Source organism: Furipterus horrens, unplaced genomic scaffold, assembly GCF_987537825.1.
Source record: "Furipterus horrens unplaced genomic scaffold, mFurHor1.1.pri manual_scaffold_5, whole genome shotgun sequence".
In the NCBI taxonomy this organism is placed as follows: domain Eukaryota; kingdom Metazoa; phylum Chordata; class Mammalia; order Chiroptera; family Furipteridae; genus Furipterus; species Furipterus horrens.
In genome coordinates this window covers 181,805,697-181,832,182 of record NW_028327175.1, presented here as the reverse complement: position 1 = coordinate 181,832,182, position 26,486 = coordinate 181,805,697, and the positions used below count along the sequence as shown (strand labels likewise).

Genomic DNA, 26,486 nt, shown 5'->3' with positions numbered 1-26,486 from the left:
TGACCAAAATTGAACTCGCAACCTTTTGGTGTATGGGATGATGCTCCAGCCACACCAGCTGGGGCCAGTTTTACCTGTTCTTGAAGTATGTATACAAAATCATACTAAAGAGGGAAAGATTTTCTTTTTTTTTTTCTTTTTTATTGAATTTATTGCGGTGACATTGGTTAATAAAATTATATAGGTTTCAGGTGTACAGTTCTATAATATATCATCTGTATATTGTACTGTGTGTTCACCACCCCAAGTCAAGTCTTCTTGCCTCACCATTTATCCCTACCATACCTCCTATCTACCCACCAAGAGACAAAGATTTTCAGTGATCTTACCCAGTACTGGGAATAATGTGAAGAGACTAGAATCTCATACATTTTGAGTAAGGTAATCTCCCAGAAAAGCAACCTGTGTTAATGTGCGCACTAATTGACCCACTAATTCCATTTTTGGGAATCACAGCATTGCTTATGCTACAGAAAATTTGGAAACTCCAGAAAGTGATGGATAGGAAGATGGCTTGGTTAGCTATGGGACGTCCTAACAATGGAATGCTACACAGCCATCAAAATGATGTTTACCAAGAAGTTAAAAGAATGTGAAAAAACACTTATAAATGTTAACTGAAAAAGTATGATAAATTATAGTACAAACTGACTGTAATTATGTAAAGTCTATTCGTAGGAAAAAATACACAAGAAGAAAGTACAATGGTGGTAATAAGATGATTGAATTCTAGGTGGATTTTTCTCTGCCATTTTTCAAATTTCCTTTAATGTATTTATGCTACCTTTATAACAACAAATACTAAGCATAAAAATGAGACAGCATCCTGGTGGAAAGTAAAAGACCTGAATTAGGGCCTTTGTGGTGCGTCTAGGGAAAGGAGGAGTATAGATACAGTTTGGCAGTTCACTGAATCTGAGGAGTGAGTGAGTAGGAAGGATGGAAGGCAATGTTGAAATTTGGAGGAAATGACGGGGTGCTAGTGCTGTGAACTAAGGTGGGGGTCCCTGGAGTAATCACAGCACTATGGTTCAGAGCATGGCCTCTAGCTCTAAATGCCCCTGTCTTGAATCCTGGCCCAACCTTTCATAGGTGGGTAACCCTGAACAAGTTATTTAACCTGAGCTTGTTCCTCATCTCTAAAATGGGGATAATAACAGCATCTGTCTTCTAGGGTTGTTAAAAGGAGGAATTGATAATCAAGAGTTTAGTAAGTTCAGAAATAATTCCTCCATCTCCTGTCTTCCAGCCAGCTCATTGCCAGGAGGTCGAATGCTCCGAAGTCCACAGGAATGGGAATGGAAGGGACCCTGAGTGGGATGTGGGGGAGGATTGGAGTGGAGGAATGGAGAGTTAGGAACTCAGAGATTGCAAAACAAGGAAGCTATCCTAGCAGTCAAGTAGAGAGGCTCTGGAGCACCCCATCAGAGCCCTCCTATCTTGTGTCAGTATATCAGGATGCTTCCTGGATGGTATAAGGAATGGGTGCAGGAGAGACAGTCCTCCTTTGCTCAGTAGGTGCTGGACTGGGTTCATTCTGCTTTACCACTCTGCATCCTTCCCCACTGAACCAAAACTTGCTGAGAGCATAAAAAATAAGGATAGCAAGTTGGACAGCTACAAGAAGGTAAGGGGAGGTATGTTTGCTGGTCTGGCCTCCAAAGGCCTCCTCTGTCACTGCCCCTCCCTGTCCTGCACACATAGAAGGTAGGATGTGTTAGTAGGTAACCAGATGTCCAGCTAAAGCATAAGACCACATTCCCTTCTGCCCTGCTCCCAGGTCTTGAAATATGAGTCTGGCTACATAAGGGTGCCTGGTGTTTGCCTCATCTTGGTCTAGTGCTTTTCCTGTCTGGCTTCAGCCTGTGTGAGTTCTGCAGAGGCTATTAGTTCCATCAGTCCAGTTCCCAGTGCCTGCCTACCTGCTTCCTGCTGGCCATGACCTCGCTTCTCCTGTATGCTCACCTTCGCCTACCCAGTGCCCACTCCTCATGTCTGAAAGCTGGTCCCTCAGGTCGGGAACCACCTCTGGTCTCCTCAGGAAGATCCCATCCTAACCTGTGACACCGCCCCCACCCCCCCACAACCCCATTCAATTTGCTCCCACTTTGACTATCTGGGCCCCATCACCCAGAACTCCCCAAACCCAACCATTGACCATGTCCTGGTTTCTCTCATCTGCCCTGACATCTCTTCCCTTTTCCTCTCTCACTCCTGACCCCCCACCTCCATCTATCCCCTCCTAACTTTCACACACCTCCACCTGTCTTACACCCCATTCTCCTTTCTTGACTTTCTTGACCTCTCTCCACATTCTGACCTGGACTTGAGTTCCCTCCCCTTTTCCCTCCTGTCTTGTCTCCCTAGGAGCTGGAATATCTGCAGTTTCATAAGCAATAAACAGTTGCGTGAGGCCATTTCCTACAGCAGCTACTCCCTCAGAAATAATAAGTACAACTTTCTCTCCTCCTCCCTTAAGTCATCCTCCAGGCATGGACTTAACTCTCGCTCTACCCTGGGAATTTCCCTCTGGGCCAGACTCAGATCCCACCCCGACTCCCAATCTCCCAGAGAGCCTGGGTCACACCCACAGGAGTATCAGATTCCAGGCATCACAGTCACAGATGATTGATGGCAGCTCACTCAACCTCATTTCTGTCTCTTCTCCCTAGGGATCATTTCTGGGCAGGAAACCCCCTTCCCTCAAACTTTCCCTTACTCCTGGTATCCTGACCCTGCTCCCTCTACCTCCCAGGGCATGGATATAAACACTACCTATGGATAGAAGCCCATCAGAAAAATCTGATCCAACCTGCTGGGTGAGATGGAAACAGCCTGCATTAGGAGAGGTGGGGGGCTTTGGTCGTTTATTGTCATCCCGTCTCCCACAGACTTCAGGACCTTGCTGGGGATCAACATGTGCCTTGTCCTCCATGTCCGTTCTGTCTTTTTCAATACCACCAAGCAATTCACTGGCACCAACTGGGTGTCCCACAATTCAACTCAGTTTTAACACTGTCTACCTGGAAAATAGTATCAGATCCCACAGGTTAAGGGTGTCATTCTACAAGAGTGACCCCCATTTCAGACACCAATCACAAGTCCAGGTTGTTACCTGTGCCTCTGACTGACTGGCTATAAATTGAACATTCACATGACCTTCTACTCAGTTTAATTTGCTAGAGCATCTCACAAAACTTAGGAAACCAGTTTACCTATTAGGTTACCAGTTTATTACCAAGAATATTAAAGGATACTGTTAGAAAGAAACAACAGGCTCCAAATGAAGTCACTTGTGCTAAGCCCCACACTGGCAAACTTAATTGCAGTTTCAGCTTCTCCCAGGAATGTGACTTTTAACTAGTCAATCTGTAATTACCTATCAGGACTAGTGAGGTAATATGCAAGATAGACCCCCCCCACTTCCCCCAAAGGAAAGTGACCTTGCCTGAAAAAATCCTTTCTTTTGTTTATGATTTCCTTGTCCCACCCTTTCTGCCTATAAAAGCCTTCATTTTACTGAGCTCCTCGGAGCCCCTTTCTATGATGGATAGATGCTGCTTCATTCATGAATCATTGAATAAAGTCATTAGATCTTTAAATTTACTCAGTTCGATTTTTTAAAAGATTCTGTTTATTTATTTTTGGAGAGAGGGGAAGGGAGGAGAGAGGCAGAGAAACATGTGCAAGAGAGAAATTGATCAGTTTCCTCTCAAACACCTGCACTCCAGGCATGTGCTCTGACCAGGGATTGAACCTGTGACCTTCCAGTTTGCAGGCCAGCGCTCAATCCACAGAACCACACCAGCCAGGGCAGTCACTCAATTTTTTTAAAAAACAATTTGAAAGAATAGGCAGATAGAGAGATACGTAGAGTGAGGTCTGGAAGGGTCCCCATGGAGTTTGGGGTTTGCCACCCTCCCAACACATGAATCTGTTTTGGTTCACTACCCTGGAAGCACTCCAAATACCATCCCTTTGGGTTTTTATGGGGGCTTCATTACATAGGTACAATTGGTTAAAACATTGGCCATTGGAAGTCAGGGTTATAGGAATGAAAATTCCAAATCTTTAATCACAGGTTAGCTCCCTAACAACCAATGCCCCACTTTAGGTGCTTTCCAAATGTGACTTCATTAAACTAAACTCAGGTGAGGTGAAAGGGGTTTGTTATGAATATTAAGACACATTTATTGCTCTTATCATTTAGGAAATTCCAAGGGTTTTTGAAGCTCTCTGCCAGAAGTGCGGACCAAGACCAACTACAGGGGTGGGCAAAAGTTATGAATACCCAAAATATTCTTGCATTGTTTATTTATAAATTATTGTATTACTTAGTTGTATTATTTGTCTTATTATTGTTGTTGTTATTATTTTGTATCCTTACTTATGATTTATCTTCTGGTAATGATGGTTGGTAATTTAACCAATGACCAACCAAAGTGGATACTTAAACAATACTGGAAGACAGATAATGCCTAAAAGGTTAAACAGAAATGGGCTCAAGAATTTCATACACCTTCACCAAGTAGACAAATTATAGAATACATGATAAATTCAATGAAACAATCCATCGGTAATGCTCCAAAAAGTGGTCATTCGGTCATTATCACCACCCAGGAATATGAAATGTTTATGAGTCAAGCATTCAGAAAGAGCCCAAAAAACTCAAAACAAAGAGCTTCTATTAAGTTAGGCATTTCCTGTAGATCTCTGAGTTGTCTGCTGCAATGAAAATGTATCGGCCAATATGGCTTCATGGGTTATTAAAAGATGATTTGGCTCACTGTTTACAATTCTGTGAAGTAGCTCTGCATGAAGAAAGACAAGACAATAGCATTACTGATAAAATTACATGGTCTGACAAAGCTCATTTTAAACTTTCAGGTGCTGTAAATCGGCACAACTGTGTCTACTATTCAAGAGAAAACCCCCATGTAACCACAGAAGGACAGTTGAATCAGCTGGGGAATTACAGTATGGGTTGGTCTTTCATGTAAAGGGGTACTTGGACCTATTTCTTCCATATTACTCTTACACACAACCTGTATCTTACCATGCTGAGGGACACTGTTTTACCACAGTTATAGAGACAGCATGATAATGATTTCTTCTTCTTTAAGATTTAATTTATTCATTTTTAGAGAGAGGGAGAAAGAGGAGAGAAACATTAGTGTGTGGTTGCCTCTCATGTGCCCCCAACTGGGGACTTGGCCCGTAACCCAGGCATGTGCCCTGACTGGGTATCGAACCAGTGACCGTTTGCTTCGCAGGGCCGGCGCTCAATCCACTGAGCCACACCAGCCAGGGCTAGTGCGTGAGTTTCTTGATGAACAATTACCCAACAGGTGCACAGGTTGCCAAGGGCCAATGCACCAGATCTCACTCCAATAGACTTCTTTTGTGATGTTGCAAAGATAAAGCTTTTTCAAGAAAACCACATACTGGGGATGATATGATTCACTGCATAAGAGAAGCAGGTCAAGAAACTGATGACAATAAAGAACTCTGTGCCAATGTGTGCTTGAGTATAGCAAGTAGACTACATGAATGGGTAAATGAAGGCTGGCAATTTGACCACTTACGAGATTGTACCTAGGTGCACTGTGCCATTCTTTTGAGTTAGTAAAGCTATTGTTTGTAATAATCATAGGCTGCAGGTCTTTTTTCATACAAACAACTCTAACCCTCCTTTTGCAACTCCTATATACATTTCTTACTATAAATCACAATATCACAGCATCAAGAGCTCAGGCTAGCCCTGGCTGGTATGATTCAGTGGATTGAGTGCTGGCCTGTGAACCAAGGGGTCACTTGTTGAATTCCCAGTCAGGGCACATGCCTGGGTTGTGGGCCAGGCTCCCAGCTGGGGGCATGTGAGAGGCAATCAATCGATGTTTCTCTTGCACATCGATGTTTCTCTCCCTCTCTTTCTCCTTTTCTTTCCCTCTCTAAAATAAATAAATAAATAAAATCTTAAAACAAAAACAAAAACAACCCTCAGTCTAGAATCCTTGTCTGATTTGATTGAGAGTGAGAGAGGGATAGGTTTGGGGAGTGGCTGTGTATGGGGGACCCAAAGCAGGCTCAGGAAAAAAGCAGGCCCACATCAATAACAGTCAGTTCCCCCAAGCTGGAAGGACAACTGCTTAGCAGGGCAGCATAGCTATTAGGTTTAAATCTCGCTTCAACCCACAATGGAGTCACATCAACGGCACATTTAACTTAGGGCCAGTACGGCCATATACAATCAGCCAGAAGTGATTCTAAACAACTGACAGGATGAGAAGAGAGGTGGAATCTTAGTTACAATATGTGTAAGTTCAATGATTCAAGCATTTTTCACACAACATGGACCCTAAAAGCAAACCAACTTCCAAATACGGTGCTCAACCATTGCAACAGCAATAGGCTGCAATCCTCAGTTAGAGCATCATCCTGAAATGCCAAGGTTCTAGGTTCGATACCTGGTCAGGGCACATACAAGAATAAACCAATGAATGCATAAATAAGTGGAACAACAAATTGATATTTCCTCTCCCCCTTCCTCTCTCTAAAAATCAGTAAATAAAAATTTAAAAAGAGAGAGGTCATCTTTATTTTATGGGTGGTATAAAGAATTTCCATGTTTTGACTAAATTCAATTTTTGATATCTGCATTGATTTAGAACCCCCTTCGTATGATATAATTCTGCTGTACTTTACTTAGTCATTTAACCTCTAAGCCTCAGATTCGTCGGCAGCCGTCCGTCTCGAGAGACGATGGTGTAGCTTCTCAAGAGTCCATCTGCACCGCCGAGAATGGCTGCGCAGTCCGACTCGGGAGTGACATGGTATCTGTCTCCTCCCGTGTTGAATCGACATCTTGTGATGACGCTGAAGCTACAGAGCCTGGGCAGGGTAATATGGAGGGTCTGCTGTTGCCCATGCAGCAGACCCCCCCTCTCTTCGCAGCTGAAGGGTCCAAGGGAAAGACGGAGTCAATACAGCTTGGCTTCAGGTGCGCCGCAGGAGTTGCCGGTGTTGACTACAACGTCAAACCGCCTTAGGGACTCCGGCTCCGGATTTTCTGTCGGGGTTTACTCCCTTAGCCTTTCCCCTGAAGAGGTATGCCGCAAGGCAGCGGAGGTTTTTTGGAGTCAGAGTTTTCCTTCTCTGAAGCCTCAGATTACTCCTGTGCATAATAGAGTTAGAGAAACGGACCTTAGCCTCAATCAAGATATACACCCCACCTTTAGGAAAACCTGACCTCGTTCTTGGGAGGTATACTAGCTTTCTAGTATTGCTATAACAAATTACCACAAACTTGGTGACTTAAAACAAGTTCTGGAGGCCGGAAGTTCAAAGTCAAGGTGTCTGCAGCATTGGAATGCTCTGGAAGCTCTGGGGGAGAATAAGTCCTATGCCTTTTTCAAGCTTCTGGTGGCTGGCAGCAACCCTTGGTATTCCTCAGCTTGTAGCCCCATCTCTCCAAACTCTGCTTCTGTCTTCATGTGGCCTTCTCCTTCTGAACCTCTATTTTCTTTTTTTCTGTCTTATAAGGATACTCGTTATCGGATTTAGGGCTCACCCTAATCCAGGATGATCTGCTTTTCAGATCCTTACCTTAATTACATCTGCAAGGACCCTTATTCCAAATAAGGTCACATTCTGAGGTTCTGGATAGACGTATCTTTTGAGCACCACAATTCAACCCACTATAGTTTCCAATTTATTGAGGAGATCTAAGCCCAAACTTGGAGAGTCCCTGAGTTTGAGAGAAGAAATCTGTCCCTACTTTAAGAAGCCCCTTTATGATGGGGAAGACCTTGATTCCCACCTAGCTCCTGAGAGCCTTTAAACTGAAGTAGATACACAAATGGTGGTTGGGAAGGGCCAGTATTGGGAAAATCCAGACCTTTGTTCTCTATAAAAAAATGTGAGGGCATTGTGTCTAGTTCATGTCAGGATTTGCAGTGGGGCGGGGAGGAGAGTTTCTACTAACATGAGGCAAGTGAGTCAGCAAGGCATATTATCCCAGTCCTTGCTCACCCCCTTTTCTTTCTCCAGCTCCCAGATATCAGTGAACTGATATCATTGTTACTTTTTTTGAAAATGAACCCCTATATGATCACCAATTAAATGGGACTCTTCTTGAAGATGGGAGGTGTCTTAATATGTTAGGGAAGCCATCAGGGTTAAGCTCCCAGAAAGGTCCTTTTGCTAATCCAAGCTAGGTTTCTGAGCTCTGTTTTCTCATTTCTTAAAAGGGCCTCACCATTCAGCTGGGTTTTTTTCTTTTCCATTCTGGGTATTATCTTCCTGAATTGGGAGCCCTACAAGTCTTGCAGTTGGTAATCCTCCAGGCCCCCACCTCTTTCTTCCTACAAATTGCAAGAGCCTCAGCCTGCTTACTGTCTACCCATTTAATCCCTGGGGCTCTTCATGCCTCTAGACTGGATGCTGAGTGGGACATCAGTTCTCCCCTGTTAAGGTCTCCCTAAAGACAATTACATGGTACTTTTTTCTTTCAAATATTTCACAGTTGATTATTATGGGGAAAGAGACCCAATGTTTCCAAGTCACTAGTCTGGTGAAAATTTGAAAATTTAAAAAACCTGGGAAACTTGAGCTAGCCCTGGTCCACAATGAAAGGGCAGCTAGCAGTTGCCACAATGAGAGGTTGTTTGTCCTCTCCTCTTAGCCCTGGTCTGAAGACCCCAACTAGGGCAACCATTCATGTTCCCCCTTATTACCAACATGGCTATATCTGAGCATCTCCCAATTGGTTATTCTCACCTCTCTATTTCCTCAGTTTCATGCAGAAATAGTCCCCTTAGGAAAAGATTTTTATGAAAGCCACGAAGGCTGAAGGATCTCATTTCAAGGAGGTCTAGTAAGGTCGACACCTAGTCCCCTCTTTTCTAGAATCAGTCAAATGGATTTGGGGGTTAGAGAAACTTAGGTTCCATTAGGGCACCCACAGTCTCTCTACAGTATCCCAGAGATAGTGGACAAGAAAGCATAGACATTGTGGCAGGTATGGGGTGGAGTATCCCCCAGCTCCAGCTCTTATTCTTGTACTACCACCCCATTCCCACCCCCCACCCTGGATGTAACTACCCAGCTGGAGGATATTAGGATGTCAACAGAATTTACAGTACATAAGATTTGCTGAATTCAGCTTTTAAGAATTTCAGAGTATTGGTACTCATTGGACTTGATCATCAATATACACAAGCTCAGAATCCATTACTTTGAGAATGCTGTGTGGGATATGTGAGCAATGGAAAGGGATGACCAGGGCTTCACAAAGTCATGATAGGGAATTGAAGTTGGGGGACAGAGTCGGAAGAGGCAGGGCAGACTTGGGATTGACTAAAAACAGTTCCCCTCTTGTTTTTATTTTTTAATTAAAAATAATAATTTATTTGTTTGTTTATTTATTTTATTTTTAGAGAGAGGGGAAAGGAGAAAGAGAGGGAGAGAAACATCACTGTGTGGTTGCCTCTCACTCGTGCCCCCAACTGGGGACCTGACATGCAACCTAATCATGTGCCCTGACTGGGAATCGAACCAGCGACACTTGGCTTGTAGGCCAACGCTCAATCCACTGAACCACAGCAGCCAGGGCTCCTCTTGTTTTTTTGATGGCTCCTCAGCTGACCCCACCTACATGACCACTTGGAGTTATGCTTAAAAACAAAACAAAACAAAACAAAAAACAGCCCTGGCCAGTGTGGTCAGTTGGCTGGTGCATCGTCCTATAAACCCACCACCTGGTCAATTCTTGATCAGGTTCTGACCCACTGGGGCGTGTACAAGAGGCAACCAATCGATATTTCTCTCTCACATCAACGTTTCTCTCCCTCCCTTCCACTCCCTCTAAAATCAATAAGCATGTCTTTAGGTGAGGAAAATAAATAAATAAATAAATAAATAAATAAATAATAATAAGAAAACCAAAAAACAACTATTCACAGGGGATAAATGAATTGACCACAGATTTTCTTCCTGCTCTCTTTGAGTTAAGGATGGACAAGGCTAACAAAAGTGACAAACATGGAGTAAAGAGCCCACTACCAGTTCCAGTTAAACTTCTGCATTGCTAGGATTATGCCTGAAGAATCCTGAAACACCAATTCAAAAGAACCTATGTACCCCTGTGTTCATAGCAGCACTGTTTACAATACCCAAGTGCTGGAAACAACCTAAGTGCCCATTTGTAGATGAGTGAATCAAAAAACTGTGGTACATTTACACAATGGAATACTATGTAGCAGAGAGAAAGAAGGAACTCCTGCCATTTGCAACAACATGGATGGAACTAGAGAGAAGTATGCTTATTGAAATAAGCCAGGCCATGAAAAATACCATATGATATCATCTAGTACAGAAAACTAATGAACAACACAAACAAACGAGCAAAATTGAACCAAAGGCATGTAAACAAGGAGCAGACTAACAGTGACAAGGGGGTGAGAGGGGAGGGAGAGAAGCGGAGTAAGAAGGGGAAGGGTCTAGTCAAAGGACATGTATATAAGAATGAATTGTTCACTAGAGCTTCCAGAAAGAAACTTAGACCTGTCAACACTTTGATATAGGTCTTATGAGACTCATAGCAGAGAAACCAGCTAACACACTAGACTTCTGAACTACAGAAAATTTGATTTATTTTCAGCTGCTAAATTTCTGGGAAATTTGTGAAGGCAGCAATAGAAAACTGATACATAGAGATTCTATATCAATTACCTTATCTTCAAAAAAAATGAAAAAGAGCTACTACATTGGATGGCACCTATGAGGGGCTCTAAATTCCAATGTTACCATAGTCTATCAAGTTTGTGACATTGGACAAATCACTTAATATTTATGAAACTTAGTTTCACAATCTATAAAATGGTGGCCATTTTTTTTCTATCTTCCTGACTTTGTGTAAGACAGAAATGAAATATTTGTCAAATTTCCAGTGCACTATTATCCATAAATTAATGTTATACTCTCCCTTTCATTACTATTTGTAATATAAATGAGTAAATGAATCAGATATTAAAATAAGATTATTCCCTGGTATATTTTTACCATTTTTGATCTGTTTCCATCATCTTTTACTTCCAAATTCTCTTTTTTTAGTATAACTTGTATTTTTCCAAAACTTAATTATTTCCTTTAAAACACAACTGTAATTTTTAAAATGACTGTATTTACAAAACACAGGTTTAGTTGTTTTCTTGGAACTTTTTACTCTGATGTCCTATAATTTTTTAATTTTTTTTTAATTTTTAAAAAATAATTTATTGTTTATTTTATTTTATTTTATTAGAGAGGGGGAAAAGGAGAAGGAGAGGGAGAGAAATATCACTGTGTGGTTGCCTCTCACTCGTGCCCCCAACTGGGACCTGACGTGCAACCTAGTAATGTGCCCTGACTGGGAATCGAACCAGCGACACTTGGCTCGCAGGCCGACGCTATAATCTTTTTTTTTTTTTTTTACTTTATTTATTTTTTTGGGGGGGGGGGGACCCTGCTCTGTAACAATTGTTACAAATTCTCTTTTTTTTAAAAGAAAAATAGTCTGTAATATGTCTTCTCACACTAAATATGTCACTCCCATCTTCAGATTTCCTAATAAACCCATTTTTCCTTAGAGAATAAAAAAAAAAGGATATGTATAAATGACCCATGGACATGGACAACATGTTGGGGATTAACTGTGGGAGAAGGGGTGGGCAGGGTGGGGGGAAGCAGTGGGGAAAAAAGTGGGACAACTGTAATAGAAAAACAAACAGAAATTTTTAGTGGGGGGGGGGAGCCAAAAATAAAACAAAAAAACGGTAAATAACATTGATGAGTTTTCCCATCCATTAGATAATATATATCAAGGCAGAAATGAACCAGACACTACATATGATATAGTGCCCAGGTAAAAAGTCATGTGTTCCCATTTCAGGTAATCTGTCAGTGACTTCCTGACTTTCTCTGGATGGGTGTGTTATTTTCTTAAATTCAGATAAGAAAGAAAAAAACCACCAGAAAACATGCACCTTCAAGGTGTCAGTAGAGAGATCTTTGACGGCTACCTGGGAAGGTATACATTCTAAAAGGAGAAACTCTCTCTTTTATTGGAGAAGCCACAAAGGTTTAGGAAATCCAACCAGCCTTACCCATTCTGTCTTTCTGACTCCCTCTTCTCTGGAGCTAGTTCCATCTCCGCTTCTTAAGCAGCCCTTCTCTTGTATCCAGGGAAGGCCACTTTATGATGACTTCCCTTCCCCAATATTCACCGAGGAGAACTACACACCGAGGAATTCACTAAGGCCTGACCAGGGTGGTGGAGGAAAGAAGTAGGTCACTGATGTGTCCTTCCTTTCTCTTCTAGGCTCCAAATAAATCCCCTTCCTACACTGACCTGCCATATCCACAAAGCAGATATGAGAACAATGAACCAATCTAGCCAGTGATGAGTGGTCACTTGACTTTCCTTCTGGACAATGATCTCAGTAATATCCAGGTCAGTGTTGCCCTTGCAGTGGCTCAGGACACTGATCTGGCTATTTCTGGGTCCCCTCTGCTCCTTTACCTCCCCTCAGCCTTCCTGTCCCTTTCCCCACCGTGATTACCAGAACCCAACTGTAGCCTTCCTACCCCCAGCATCAAGGGTCTGTCCACTTCCGCTGAAAAAACCCTGTCCCCAGTTCTGAGGCTCCAGGCTGAGAGCCTGCCTGAGGCTTTTAGGAGTGGGGGCAATGCCCATCCTTTCTCATTGTTCCCCAGAACAAAACAAAAATAATAGAGACTCTGAGAAGATATATATCACCTTGGCACCTGAAGGGTTGCCAAAGCCTGAGGACCTGAAACCTATCTGTCTGTTCCTCCAGAACTTCCAGCTAAGGGAGGCTCAGGATGATGTGAACAACCCTCAGTCTTGGTGAAGGCCACCCCTCACAGCTCCTCACAACTTTCATTTTCCTTTATTTCCCAGATAATGGAAACCTCTGGGAGAGCAGATCTAGACCAGCTGTTCCACTGGCTCTACGCTTTGGCCATAATGCTGGTGAGAGGCCCCAAAGGACCCCTCCTCTGCTACTTCCTTCATCTGCCACCCAGCATTTGCACCTGAGAGCTTCCTCTGCTCCCCAGATTGAATGAATTTCCTTGCCTCTTCCAGGACCCTCTCTCCATTATCACCTGTTTGTGTCCTCTCTCTTCTGGTCCAGATCCATTCTTTTACTTATTCTTTGACTCCATCTCTCCTCACATTTGTTCTTGCTCTGGTCCTGTCTTGCTTCTGTACAGAGATTTTCAGAGAGGCCCTTCTTCTGAGAATTAGAGGAGAAACCACTCCCAGACTTTTGCCCACAGCTGGTGAGTGACTCTGATTATTCAGCTCAGACCTCATAGCCCAATTCAGCCTCGCTCTTCACCTGAATTTTTTTACTAGTGGAAATGGAGATCCATGTAAGCATAGTTCACAATTCACACAGCCCATTAACTTTGGAATTGCGATTCTTAAAAAAAATTTTTTGAGATTCATCTCCATTTCACATTTTGTTCATAAAGTGAGGCTTTACTGGTTTTGAATAAGGCCCAACATCTTATTCCTATATTTCAAATTCATATAAAGTATGATCTCACTGTGCCTTCCCAGGCAGAACAGGTCACCTTTCTTCGGTGTGATACTGTCCTAGTACAAGTCCAGAGTTCCTTCCTCTCCCTCTGATTTTGCTCCCTGAATTCTGCCCTGTCCTCCTCCTCCTACCTGTCCCCCTCCCCTTTCTGTTTTGCCCTCAGAGAACCTTAATTTAGCACCTTCAAAGGCTTCCTCTTTCCGTAGTCAAGAAATGCTCAAGTGTGTACACGTTTGAGGGTAGTGGGTGGAGCTGGCAGTGACAAAAGGAACCAGGAGGGGGAGCCTGTGTCTAGGAAGAGACTAAGTGGGGACTTGGGGAGCCACTTCAAGGATATTTCTTCCCTTCTCTCCAGGACAGTAAGGGTGCCAGGCATTCCAACTGGGGTTGGTTCCCTATGGAGCTGTGCAGAGAGGGGGTGGTGTCTAAATATGCCCCTTCTGTACTCCCTGAAGTGCTCTCTCTTTCCCTGACTACCCTGGTCAGTGTGAACCAAATTTTGTTGCATCTGAACACTTTCTAAGGACAAGTTCCAATCCTCAGTCCTTTGACCTCACCCCACAACTCCCATTAGCCCCTTCCACCCATCCTTCCCCTAGAACGTCACTGACCCAGGCTTTACTAGTCCTTTTCTCCTGGTTTGGGGATCAGGGAACCCTGAGTAGTAGCAGTTATGTCCATTACTTTCAGTTCCACTCTAGTTCCCAAGATGGCCCTGGCTCAAGAGCTTCCACATCCCCACCATTGCCCCAGGTGGGCTGGTTTTTCCTTCAGTTCCAGCTGACTTATTTCTATTAAAGTCTGGATCAACTAAACAGTGAGTGAGTCTGGCCTAAGGAAAGAATGGAAGAAAGCCAAAGACTCCATAAAAACCCAGAGCCTAGTCCTTCTCACTGTAGGCCACAGGGACCAGTCAGTTTCTGCATCTGCAGTAATAATTGAACCTATTATGACACTGGTACTGGGATACTTGCTAAGGATACAAAAATACAAATAACCATGGTCTTTGCTCTCTGGGAATTTGCTTACTAATCAGGGAGACAAATAAGTAGGTATTCACAACATAATTTGATAAATGTTGTTTTAGAGCTATATACCAAGAACTGTGGAAGAACAATGAAGTCTTAGGAGAGGAGGTGGCATCTGAATGTATCTTAAAGGATTTAGGCCAGGCAGAGAAAAGAGTGGAAGGCATGCTAAGCATAGGCACAGGGATGAGAAACCTACTGAGTTCAGGGAACCACAACGTAGTTTACAAAGTGTAATATATTTTTCAGAGGATGGGAGAAGAAAGATGGACTGGAGAGAAGACTGGAAATAGAGGCAGGTCCAGTCATGAAGAAAGGTGTTTGTTGAGAATTGGACCTTTACCCTGCATATTGACATAGGTGCTAAACTTGATTAGATCTGCTCATTATAATATTCTGGGTAAGCAAGGTTAGGTTTGAGAAGACAGGGATACTAACTAGGAACCCATTGTAACAATCTCAATGACAAGTGGCCAGGGCTAGACCTAGGGCTGGGTCAGGACATGGGAGGAAAGCAGTAGTGGTTTGAACACTGGCCCACCCTGGCCACCAGGTCCAATTTCCTATAGGCCTCATGTAGAGGAAAGGGTGAGGCTCTGATCTTTGGCCTTCGCAGGTTGGTTGCTGTGGTCCTGTAGTCCAGTCATTGGGAAGCATGGAAACTGTAGTCTGTGTTCAAACAGCAGATTCCTTAGTAAAGGAAGGGAAGCACAGAGCTGGGGCTGGGAATTTGGGTGGGCTCTATGGCCCTACAGGCAGGTAGAAAAACCTTAGGCTTTGTTTCCTCATCTTTTCCTAGACTGCATTTTGGTTTTGCCTAGTTTTAGCTTCATCTTCAAGCTTTCCACAGGCTACTGTCAAATGAACTTGCTCTAAAGGTGAGACAGCTGTAGAAATGCTTCTACTCACTGGCCTATGATCTACCCAGAGACCTCCTGCCCAGGGACCTTGGACCTGGAATCTGGGGCTCAAAACCTTCAGCCCCAGAACTTCCCCTTTTACCCAGGCACCCAAGATCAAGGGCCTCAGCTCCTAGACCTCCCATTTCCCTAGGTCTCAACATTCTATTTAGGGACACTCTCTACCTCGTGGCCCTAAAATCAAACCAACCAAAGACCTCAGACTTGGGATTTCTACTCACCTATTCAGTCTTCTGACTTAGGCAGACCACACGGGGCCATTTCTATGATGGCCCTCTTGCACACTCCACCAGAATCCAGTCACATGATGACATCTGCATGCTTATGCTGTTCTCCAAAGTCCTTAGACATGGTTTGAGGTCACTCTCATACCCCCCAACCCCCACCATTAGAGGTGGGTATGAGCAAGGGCAAGAACAGGTGAAAGTTCCCAACTAAGCTCCCCTGCCAGCTGCTAGGCTGGGTTGTTTCCACCTTGAGGCTCTACTAGTGGGTGGTCCTGGGGAACTTCCCTGAGCTATACAACTCTAAGGAATAACCTGGTCCCCTTCTTTTGCCTATGACCCAAGGGGCCCATTGAGTACAAGTCTTTCTCTGAACACAAAAGGAGCTCCAAGCTAAATCCCAGGTGAAGAAACCACCACAGTTCAGCAGGATCATGCACAGGAAGCGGATTTGTGCTTTTGCCCATTCCCAGCTTTCCACTGAGGAGCCATATTAGGCTCAGTCTCAAGAAGAGGATGAAGACCCTTCCCAAACCAGGAAACGGCTGAGGAAGAGGCTGAAGAAGAGGCTAAGGGATAATCTGTCCCTAGTTCTGGGCCTCTGGGAAGAACAGGAGCTTAAGGGCTAGCAGCATGACTCCTGTTCTTGCTAGATAACCTGGTTTGAGGGACAGGATAAGGGCCATCCTGGTCCTGGATAAATGTATTGTCCTTAGACTTCAATGAGCCCGAGGAGCCATCCCAGGACTTGGCTATGCAGATTAGCCACCTCAGGACCTCCATGAGGCTGAGGAGTAACAATAGGCCTTGACAAGCCTGAGAGGCTGCCCCACTTTGCCAAGAGACTAAAGAACTGTCCCTAGTCCCATGTGAAACTAAAGAACCACCTTAAACCCAGGATGAGGCTGAGCAGAATCCAAGCTGTAGGTACCAGCTGAGGAACAGAGGTGAGTGGCATCCCTTACTTTTGTCTTAAGTCTTGGACAAGGCGTAGCTGGGGGCCCAAGAGGATGCTAAGTAGCAGTATCCAGGGTCCTACCCTAAGCCCAGAACCAGGCTGAGGGGTCACATGGGTAGAAGTGGGCATAGGGCCAAGGCCTCTTCCAAGGTAGTCTTAACTAAATCCAGATATAAAGAAATCTGTCAGAGATACTTGTTTCTTGTCTTAGGGAGTAAATAGGAATGTGGGTGGGATCCTCCAAGCAACCCTGTGCCAGTGACTCTTGTTACTAAGGCAGAGGGCTTTGCAGGTAGCTTATTTGTGGCAAATCTTTCCTCAACCAGGGGCTCCAGAAATCCTGGCGGGGGCAAGGGGAGGGCAGACATGGGTCTGTGACCTATCACAGTTCCTACGAGGGAACAGAAGTCTTGAGGGAAGGGAGCTGCTCTGCAGATCCCCCTCCTCACAACAGACTAGAGAAGCTAGCATTGAGCTAGGAATAAAAAGTGCATTCAAGCCCAGATAGCAGCTAGGAGGCTGTACAGAGTAGTTCAAATCTTATAGAGCTGCTTTCTTGTTGATTGACCTTGGTCAGGTAATCTTTCTAAACCTTATTTCCTATTTCTAAAACTATTTCCTCACTGTAAAATGAGGATAATATTAGTGCTTTCCTGATGGGGTTGTTAGAAGCATTAAACAAGGACTTATTAAAGACCTGAAGAGTGCCTGACACATTAAATGCTCATAAGTGTTTATTTTCATGATTGGAAATGGCCACTTTAGCCAACAGATTTAGTCTCAACAACTCCCTCTATAACCCACAACCGTCTGAGACCCTTAGCTGTTCAAAAATACACAAACCGTGTATATTTTTCTGGAGTGTTTCCCACCAACAACCAATTTTCCGTGGACATCAATGGGTGTCCTACAAGTCAATTCAATTCTGACACTACCTGTAGTTAGTTCAGACTCCAAAGGTTCAGGGCTCAGTCCCAAAAGACTGACCCCATTTCAAATTCCAGTCACATAAAAAATAAATAAAAATAAAATGATGTAATTTTTTAAAATGCCAGTTGCAAGTCACTGGTACTTCCAATTGACTGGCTATAAACTGGGAATTCCCATGCTATAAATTGGTTTGATAATTTGCTAGAATGACTCACAGCACTCTGGGAAATACTTTACTTATGTTTACAGGATTATTGCAAAGAATACAACACAGGAAAGGCCAGATGGGAGATGTATAGGACGAAGTATGGGGTGGGGAGTTGTGGGCCTGCAGCTTCCATGCCCTCTGGATGTCACCCTCTTAGCACCTTGATGTGTTCACCAGTCTAGAAGCTCATCAAATTTCCTTGTTCAGTAGTTTTTTATAGAGTTCAACCTCTCTTCCCAGGAGGTTGAGAATGGGGCTGAAAATTCCAGCCCTCTCATCACTTGACCTTTCTGGTGACCAGCTCCATCTAGAGGCTGGGGGCTATACCCTTATTTGCATTAAGGCAGGTGGGATCTAAAGGGGCTCATTATAAATAACAAAAGACATTCCTATCACTCAGGAAAAGTCCAAGGGTTTTAGGAAAGTTCTGTATCAGGACAAAAACCTGAGGATAAAGACCAAACAAATTTATTGTACCACAATATTTAACATACATATATATTTTAACATTGCTCGAGAAGAGAAGAGTATTGCACACTCAGGTCCCACCCTGGCTCCCTCCAATCTTAGGCACTCTTCCCTGATCACAGAAATGATTTTCAGCCTGTGTCAGTCACACAGAGGCCCTGTCCAGATGGTGCCCAGGCCTCCGGCTCTGGGTACTCTGATGCCTGTAGGGTAGTCATAGGTCCCCGAGGTGGGGTTGGGGGTGGAGTGCCTGGGTCCCAGAGGATGTCTTCATAAAGGCTTAGAACTGGGCCTGAGGGCCGTCCTTGAGCCCCAGTCTGTTCCAACAGAGCTCTGACCAAGCCCACAGTGAGAGGGGGCTCTGTTCCAGGCTCAGGGAATGGGGTAGGTGGCTTCAACTCATCTGGGAGGTGTGTCTGCAGTAGAAGCAGGAGCTCAGCTGGAGCTAGTTCTGGTGGGCACAGGCGGCACAGGAGAGGAAGATGAGCATCAAGCCGGCGGTTCCTGGCAAATTCGGCCAATAGCAGTTTGAAGATCTCACTTCGAAGAAGGGGGCTGGAGGGGCTGAGGGCCAGGCCAGCCTCTAGAGCACGTTCCCACTGCTCCTTTTGCACCAGCTGCCCCACAGCTTGGAGCACAGCTTTGGGCCGCCCACTGCCCAAAAGCAGCTCTAGCTCCAGTGCCTCAGATCTAGTCCCCTCATCACCTAGTACTGCCAGGGCTCGGCGATAGAGGGGGAGCCCTGGGCCCCCTGCCCCCCAGCCAGGCCCACCCTGCTGCTGTGCCAGCTCCACAAAGGGTGGCAACCACCGTGGTTCCAGCTGGCAGAGGCATTGGCATAGTAGTTCAAAGAGGGGCAGTACCCCATTGGGAAGTTCCTTTCCAACTGCTGTACCCCCTAGTACCTTCTTCCACACATCAGGGGGTGCTTGGGACCTCAACCTGCCATTCCCATCTGGTTGGAGCTGCAAAGCCCTGAGGATGGCACCCCAGGCTGCTGTAGGAAGGGCTTGGAAAATGGTATTCAGCTGGGCCAGCTGGTCTCCTATCAACTCGGTCCTCAGCAGGCGTGCCACTTCCTGCTCTGCCAGCTCAGTCCAGCCAGCCTCCTCATCATCCCCAGCCACCAGCTGGACTTTGAGCTGCTCTAAACTCCGGTAATCCCGGAGCTCGGCCCTCAATGTGTTCAACAGTGTAGATGGGGACACATGGCCCTGGAGGATGGAGGCCAGGGCCTGAGGTGCCCGGAATATGCTGTTGTGTCTCAGTTCCTCTGCGGTGAGCTGGGCACCCCGTAGGCTCCGCCGTTGGTAGTACTCGCAGGCTTCCTCAAACACCAGGTCTTCAGCTGAAGGCAGTTCAAGGCCTTGTGGGGCTTCCCACCCAACTTGAAACAGGCCCAAGGCTGAAAGCAAATGAAGACCCCCTCGGATCTCTATCTTCTCCTTATCTTCTGGGCCAGGAGCTAGGGGTTCAAGCAAATGTACTCGGTCTGTACTGAGGACCTTCCTCTCCAGCAGCTGCCCACTGCTCATGTCCAACAGTTCCAATGTGGAGCCCAGCACACAGGCCAGAGTACCATGAAATGTTCCCAGTGCTGCAGGCCCTGCCAGGCCTACCGGTGCCTCCTGCAGCGTGCCCACAGTCCGGGTACCGCCGTGAGACTGGACCAGGCTCACAGTGCCCCTGAAGTCGAGCAACAGCAGGCCCTGGGAAGTTGGGGCCCAGGTATGTACAGTTAAAGGCTGCCTGGGGGACAGCAGCCCAGGAAGGCTTCGGAGCAGGGTCCGGAAGTTCCATGTGTCCCCTCGTCCAGGATTCAGGCTCTTACTGTAGGAGAGGTGAAGACTTGGGGCAGCCACAATCAACTTACCCTTTCCTGGGCTCCAGGTGAGCAGAATGTGGTCCACGCCAGGCCAAGTGGTGGCAGTGGGCACCAGGAAGAGGTCCTTGCGAGAAGCCAGTAGCCTGAAAGGGGGACAGCGGTGTAGAAGGACGTGCGTGCGGCCAAGACTGGTGCCGGCCTCCCCGCTGGGCTCCAGGGTTCTGACGCACACGTAGTGGCTGAAAGCGGCGGAGGGCGGCCGGAGCCGGCCCTCAGCATCAGCATGTCGCTCCTCGCACCACACCAGGCGGCCTCGCGGCGCCGCTACGGCAACCACGCGGGCTGCACCGCCCGGACACAGCTCGGTGCTCTGCAGCAGCCGCCAGCCAGGCCCCACGCCCGCGCCCCACACCTCCGCCAGGCCACTCTCCCACACCAAGACGAGCGCAGGTCGCACGGGCCACGGCAGGAAGAAGGCGTCTAGAGGTGAGGGGTGGCCCGCCGGCCAGGCGCGCTCCAGCTCCTCGCCGGGTCCACGCACTGCGACCAGCAGCTGCGGGGCCGGCGCCCCCGAGGGTCGCAGCAGCAGCAGGTGGCGCCCGTCCGGGCTGCAGCGGACTCGGATGACTGGGTCCGAAGCCAGAAACTCCCGGAGCCGGGCCGCGCCGCTGAAGTTGCTCAGATCCGAGAGCAGGCGCAGAGTCCCCACGCGCTTCATGGTGCCTCCCGCCCCAGAGCACGCTGAAGCCCGGCCGCCCCGTGGGGGGAGGCCCGGCTCTGGGTCTGGGGTTCCCAGAGGAGGTCGAGAGTGGAGCTGTGACTTCCGTCCGGGGTCTAAGAGGTGGGCGGAGGCCCGGCCTGAGAGTCGGCTCCGCCCCGCCCCGCCAGCTCTGGGCTTGCCCCAGCTCGTGCCCCGCCCGCACGACAGTGCTCGCCAGGGGTGGAGCCACCGGAGTCTGGCTGGGGAACACAGTTTCTGGCCACGCAGGTCTCGGCGTCTCTGATCTAGCTCGCTATCCGTAGGGACGCTCTCTCTGCAGGGATGTAGGCACGCTACCGCAGGCCTCCGGAAGCCGCGGAGTGGCCAGCGTTTGACTCAAGGATTGGGATTCGGTCCCGCCGAAAGCATCCTTTCCCAAGGCTTTCCTTTCCTCGCAGCCTCGCTTTCTCACCCAATTTACTCATTTATTCATGAAATCTCTTTTTTTAATCCTCCCCCGAGGACATTTTTTCATTGCTATTTTAGAGAGAGAGAGGAAGAGGAGAGCGAGGGAGAGGGAGGGAGGGAGAGGGCGGGAGGGTCAGAGAGAGAGATTGGCTGTCCCTCATAGGCTCCCCGATACGGGATTGAACTCGCAAACCAGACATGGGCCCTGACCGGGAATCGAACCGGCAAGTTTTCGGGGTACAAGAGGATGCTCCAACCAACTGAGCACCTACTCTGAGTAGACAGACCTGAACAAAATAAAAACTGTCAACCGCATGGAGGTGACAATTTAGTGGAAAATAATTATAATAGCTAATACTTCCATACAACCCCTTTTACAGTTAAGGAAAATAAAGCACAGAGAGACATTAAGTAAATTGACGAAGATCACACAGCAGCAGAGGTAGAGGTGGGCTTTCAATCACTGGCAATGTGAGTTCAGAGTCAGTGCACCAAACCACTTTATCAACAATTCATCACCCAAACTAACAGCTTGCTAGAAAACAAAATTAGCACTGAGACTCTGTGTAATTTCTCCAGCAACACATACAAGTTGGTATGTAGGGGTTCTTTCCACCTCTGATTATCTTCTCAGGTGATGTGGTATTCCTCCTCCCTCCAAGTCCAGTGCTTTCATGAGGCCTGCTTCTCCCTTTCTTTCCTCACAAATTCCCTGAGAACCTGCATCCATTTCTACTTCATCAGCTTCACTCTGTCCTCTTGCTCTCAGCATAGAAACACTCCCATTTGTCCTGTCTTAGAAGTCACCCTTTCATCCTCATCTCACTGCTCCCTCTCCTTTTCCTTTGAGTCAAGTTTCTTGCAAAGATCTTCCAGCATTTGTTGCCTCCACTGTCTCTTCTTCCATTCATTCCTCAAATCATTACTTACCTGAAAATCCCTCCTGTGGTTTCCATGGCATCTTTCTCCTTTGCCTTCCTCTTTTCTAGATAATACTACTTTCATAATTTTGTTAGCTATTGGTTCATTTTCCTCCATCATCCTTTAATGTATGTGTTTAAATTCTACCTTGACTGTATTTTTCTTTTAACCTTCTTCCTAGGCCATTCCCTCCCTTCTTGTGGCTTGAACCCGTACCACTAAGCCAATGACTCCAAAATATTGATCTGCTGAGTTCCATAAAGTCATTGAAGTCACCGCCTGACCTCTCTTTTTCAATCTTCCATTTTGCATGAGAAAACAGTATCGGGTTATTTGCCAAGTTAACACAGCCTTACATGATTCTCTGCACAGAGTAGGCACCACACTACCTCATTAAAGTCATTGAATGAGTTTGTTTCCAATCTTACAACTTTTAGAGTTGTCATAAAGTTTGTAATGTGTATCTTCCCAACTCTACCGGTGTTTTCTAGAAGATACATTTATTTCTAGAAGTGGAATTGCCGTGTCCAGGGTCTGACATATTTAAAAGCTTTGATATTGCAACTTGCATCCAGTAGATTCTTAACATGTTCCTTTTACTAATTTCTCTTTCGCGGTGCATTTCGGGAGATGTTTCTGTGATGCTTGCTGGGAATCGTGGTCTGCGCCAGCCTCAGGGCGTGGACGAACGTATCAAGCGGCGGGTTTTAGGACCCCGCGGGGGCACTATGGGCCTGGGGAAGGGCCGGGGGAGGTCGGGAGTGGAGCTGTGAGCCTAGAGCAGCGGCGGCGTCGGTGGCGTCGGGAGCGAGCGCGCCCAGGAGCGGCGCGGGTGGTGGAGGAGGAGCCCGGGGCTCGGTAAGCGGCGCCGGACGCGCGGGTGTCCGAAGCTGGCCAACCCCTGCGGGTCCTGCCGTACTAGGCCTTGGCTCCAAGGCGGCTCTGGGGGCGGGGCCTGAACTCGCTTTGGGGACGACGAGGGTGACCAGGGGCGGGGGAGAGGGAGGGAGGACAGCTTCTGTGGCGGGCTAAGGCTGCGCGAGGTAGGGAGGCTGGGCCCGGGGCGGCGGAGCGGAGCGGGAAGCGGCTTGCATGTCTAGCGGCAAGTCTCTGGGAACATCCGGTGCGGGTCACATCCCTCCTGCTCCTGGTTCCGGTTGGGCCCTCCTGGCTGCCGAGGCGCTGACCTTTGACCTCAACTGGGGGCCAAGCCTTACCCCTAAAGCTGCCTCCCCTCCCAGATTGTTCCTGTCCCTGGGTGGCCTTCAGCCCAGCCTGGCCCTGGGGTAAGGACTTTGGGCAAGACCTCTGAGAAGGGCTAGGGAACGGCCGGTGTGCCCCAAATCTTCAGGTGTCCCGGAAGGGCCCCATCCTGTCCCTCTTTTTAGTTTGTGACTGACGGGCTTCATTTAGCCCACCCTTCACAAAGAATCAATGAAGCAATCGTGTTTTCTCTGGAATACGTGGTGTGAAGCTGGGGAATGAACCTGTTTCCAGGCAAGTGTGGGGAATAAAGTAGTTCCCTGGGGAAGGAGAGCTATCAAAAGCTGTGGAGTGCTACCTTTGCAGAATGAAGGAGGTAGAAATTTGGGTCAGGCCCAAATAAATGTTTCTTGATCATCAGACCCTCCCTGGTTATTCCTCTACAGAAAAAGTTTTGAGCTGAGTGAGAGCTGTTTCTTTGCTAGTCTCTGAGTTCTCAGTGACTTTGAAAACCAGGGCAAAATGGTTTGTGTACCTGCCCTTAGCACAAGTTAGTTGGAGTTATTTGGGTGTGCCTTCAGTTCGATTTGTGTGCACAGTACTTCCTTTGTGAAGGCCTTTCAGATAATCAGTCTAGAGGAACGTGGATCCTCCTTGTTAGGACTGTAAAAGGGGAATTAACCATTATTTTAGTGAATATGGGAGCCTTTAAGATGTTTTCCCTGGAAGTTTAAGCATTATAATTCATTCACTTGTTCAACAGTTGTATAATAATTTTTTAAAAACCTAGACAACTCAAAGAAGTTGTTATAAAATGAGGAGGCAGAGGCTTGGGTGCAGTCAAGGCTGAGGAAGGCATTGCTGCAGGAGGTGTAATGGACGTTAATACTGCCTTACAAGGGGTGCTGAAAACCACCCTCATCCACTATGGCCTAGTGTGGGGAATTCTTGAAGCTGCCAAAGCCTTAGATAATCGCCAAGCTCACCTTTGTGTGCTTGCATCCAATTGTGTTAAGCCTATGTTTGTCAGGTGGTGGAGGCTCTTTCTACTGATCACCAAATCAACCTAATTAATTTTGACGACAATAAGAGACTAGGGGAATTGGTTAACCTCTGTAAGATTGACAGAGAGGGAAAACCCCATAAAGTGGTTGATTGTAATTGTGTAGTGGTTAATGACTATGGCAGAGTCTCAGGCAAAGGATGTCATCGAGGAGTACTTCAAATATAAGAAATGAACAGATAAATTTGGCATTGTTTCTAAAATAAAAACTTTTGATATTTCACAGTCAAGTTTAATTACTCATAATATTTGGGGAAAAGAGCCAAATAAATTGATGAAGGATATGTGAAGGTGAATTGTTTATTCAATATGCATTTATTGAGCACTTGCTATGTACCTTGCACTGGGATTAGAAATATGACTATCTTTCCTCAAGGACATCAGAAAGACATATTCATATGAAAATTGTAGTGCTGTGTGATACATATCCTTATAGAGGAATTTATACAGTGTGAATGAAGGGACTACTGCCATTGCCTGGAACAGTCAGAGAAGCCTTGACAAGGGGGAGATATTTGAGTTGGGTGATGAAGGATGAGTAGGAGCTTGCACAAATAAGAAATGGTATTCCAGTAGGAGAGAACAGTATGAGCTCAGAAATAGTGAAAAATGTGAGGAAGAAAAATAACATGATTTTAAGTGTCAGAAATTTGTCCCAATCAGGATGTGTGGTAGTTGTCAGGGTAGTTGTGGGGAAGTTGTCAGGAGGTGCTTTTTTTCATTTATTGATTTTATTGTTTTATTTATTTTTAAATTATTTTTATTTTTATTCTACTACAGTTGTCCCAATTTTTCCCCCTTTGCCCTCCTCCACCCAGCCCACCACTTGCTCCCACAGTCAGTCCCCACACTGTTGTCCATGTCCATGGGTCATTCATACATGCTCTTTGACTAGTCCCTTCCCCTTCTTTCCACCATTATCACCCTCCCTAATCATTGATTTTAGAAAGAGAGAGAGGAAGGAGTAGAGAGAGAGAAACATTAATTTGTTGTTCCACTGGTTGCTTCTTGTATGTGCCCTGATTGAACCCACACCTTGGCATATTGGTATGACCCTCTAACCAACTGAGCTACTCGGCCAGGGCAGGACATGCTTTTTATGTTAGAGAGTGACAGAAGTGAAAATTAAAAGTAATGAGAAATGAGGCAGTGAGACTAATTAGAGTTACTGTAATTGGAGAGTCTGAATAAAGTATGGCAGTAGGAGTGAAGAAGAGGGGAATGGATTTTAGAAATAATTTGGAGATAGATGCAACAGTACTTAGTGACTGGAGAGAGAGAGAGAGAGAGTGGGATAAGGTTCTAATTTGTGAGATTGGGTGAGTGGGAATTCCATTGGCTAGGAAAAAGTAGAGCAGATTTTTTAAGAGTTGGGAGTGGCTATGGAAAGAGGTATAGGGGAGATAGTCTGGTGTACTGAGATCAGGTTGCTTGTGGGATGTGCACATGGAGCTGTTGGGCAGCTGGAAGTAGGGAGGCTTGGTGAGCTTAATATGTTGGCAATAGCTCTGAGTAAGTGAGGGCATATATGAAAAAGAATCCTGGGGAAAAATGTTTATTTTGTTTGTTTATAAAGAAGTATCAACGCAAAAAGGAAAAAGGACTCATGGACATGATGGACAACAGTGTGGTGATTGCTGGAGGGAGAGGAATATAAGGGGGATAAATGGTAATGGAAAAAAAATAAAAAAAATAGAAGTATCAGAAGATGTAATTCTTCATTTAATAATAGTGAGCTTCAAGGCAGGAACCATAACAATAATTTTAGGTCCCCTTTTTGTCTTATATAATGCCTGTGTTATAAGGTATTGATAATTGTTAGTTGTTAAGTTAGCAGGAAATCAGTTTACTATTGCATAGTTGCAGTCACCTTTTTGGGCTTTCTTTAGGAAGATTATGGATCTTTTAGGGCAAGGGAAATAAAGGAAAGAATAAACAAATGGAACTACATCAAATTAAAAAA

The 26,486-nt window shown here is 46.0% G+C and overlaps 2 protein-coding genes and 1 pseudogene across 6 annotated transcripts in view; 2 read left to right on the top strand and 1 right to left on the bottom strand.

Moving 5' to 3' along the window:
• Positions 1 to 18,327: 18,327 nt before the first annotated feature.
• HPS6 (HPS6 biogenesis of lysosomal organelles complex 2 subunit 3) lies at positions 18,328 to 21,087 on the bottom strand. The gene has a single exon (XM_090279537.1). The coding sequence runs from the start codon at positions 20,884 to 20,886 to the stop codon at positions 18,475 to 18,477; it is 2,412 nt and encodes an 803-aa protein (XP_090135663.1). The 5' UTR covers positions 20,887 to 21,087; the 3' UTR covers positions 18,328 to 18,474.
• A 1,865-nt stretch (positions 21,088 to 22,952) lies between these two features.
• Positions 22,953 to 26,486, top strand: part of ARMH3 (armadillo like helical domain containing 3) — a 205,219-nt gene continuing 201,685 nt past the window's right edge. For 3 of the 5 annotated variants that reach the window (XM_090278464.1, XM_090278461.1, XM_090278462.1), the window contains exon 1: positions 22,978 to 23,115. The gene's annotated coding sequence lies outside the window, so the exon portion shown is untranslated. Of the gene's footprint in view, positions 23,116 to 23,451; positions 23,544 to 26,486 lie in introns of those variants that run through there. The other 2 variants (XM_090278465.1, XM_090278463.1) reach the window with 2 other exon arrangements.
• Positions 23,350 to 24,698, top strand: LOC150010535 (small ribosomal subunit protein eS12 pseudogene; annotated as a pseudogene).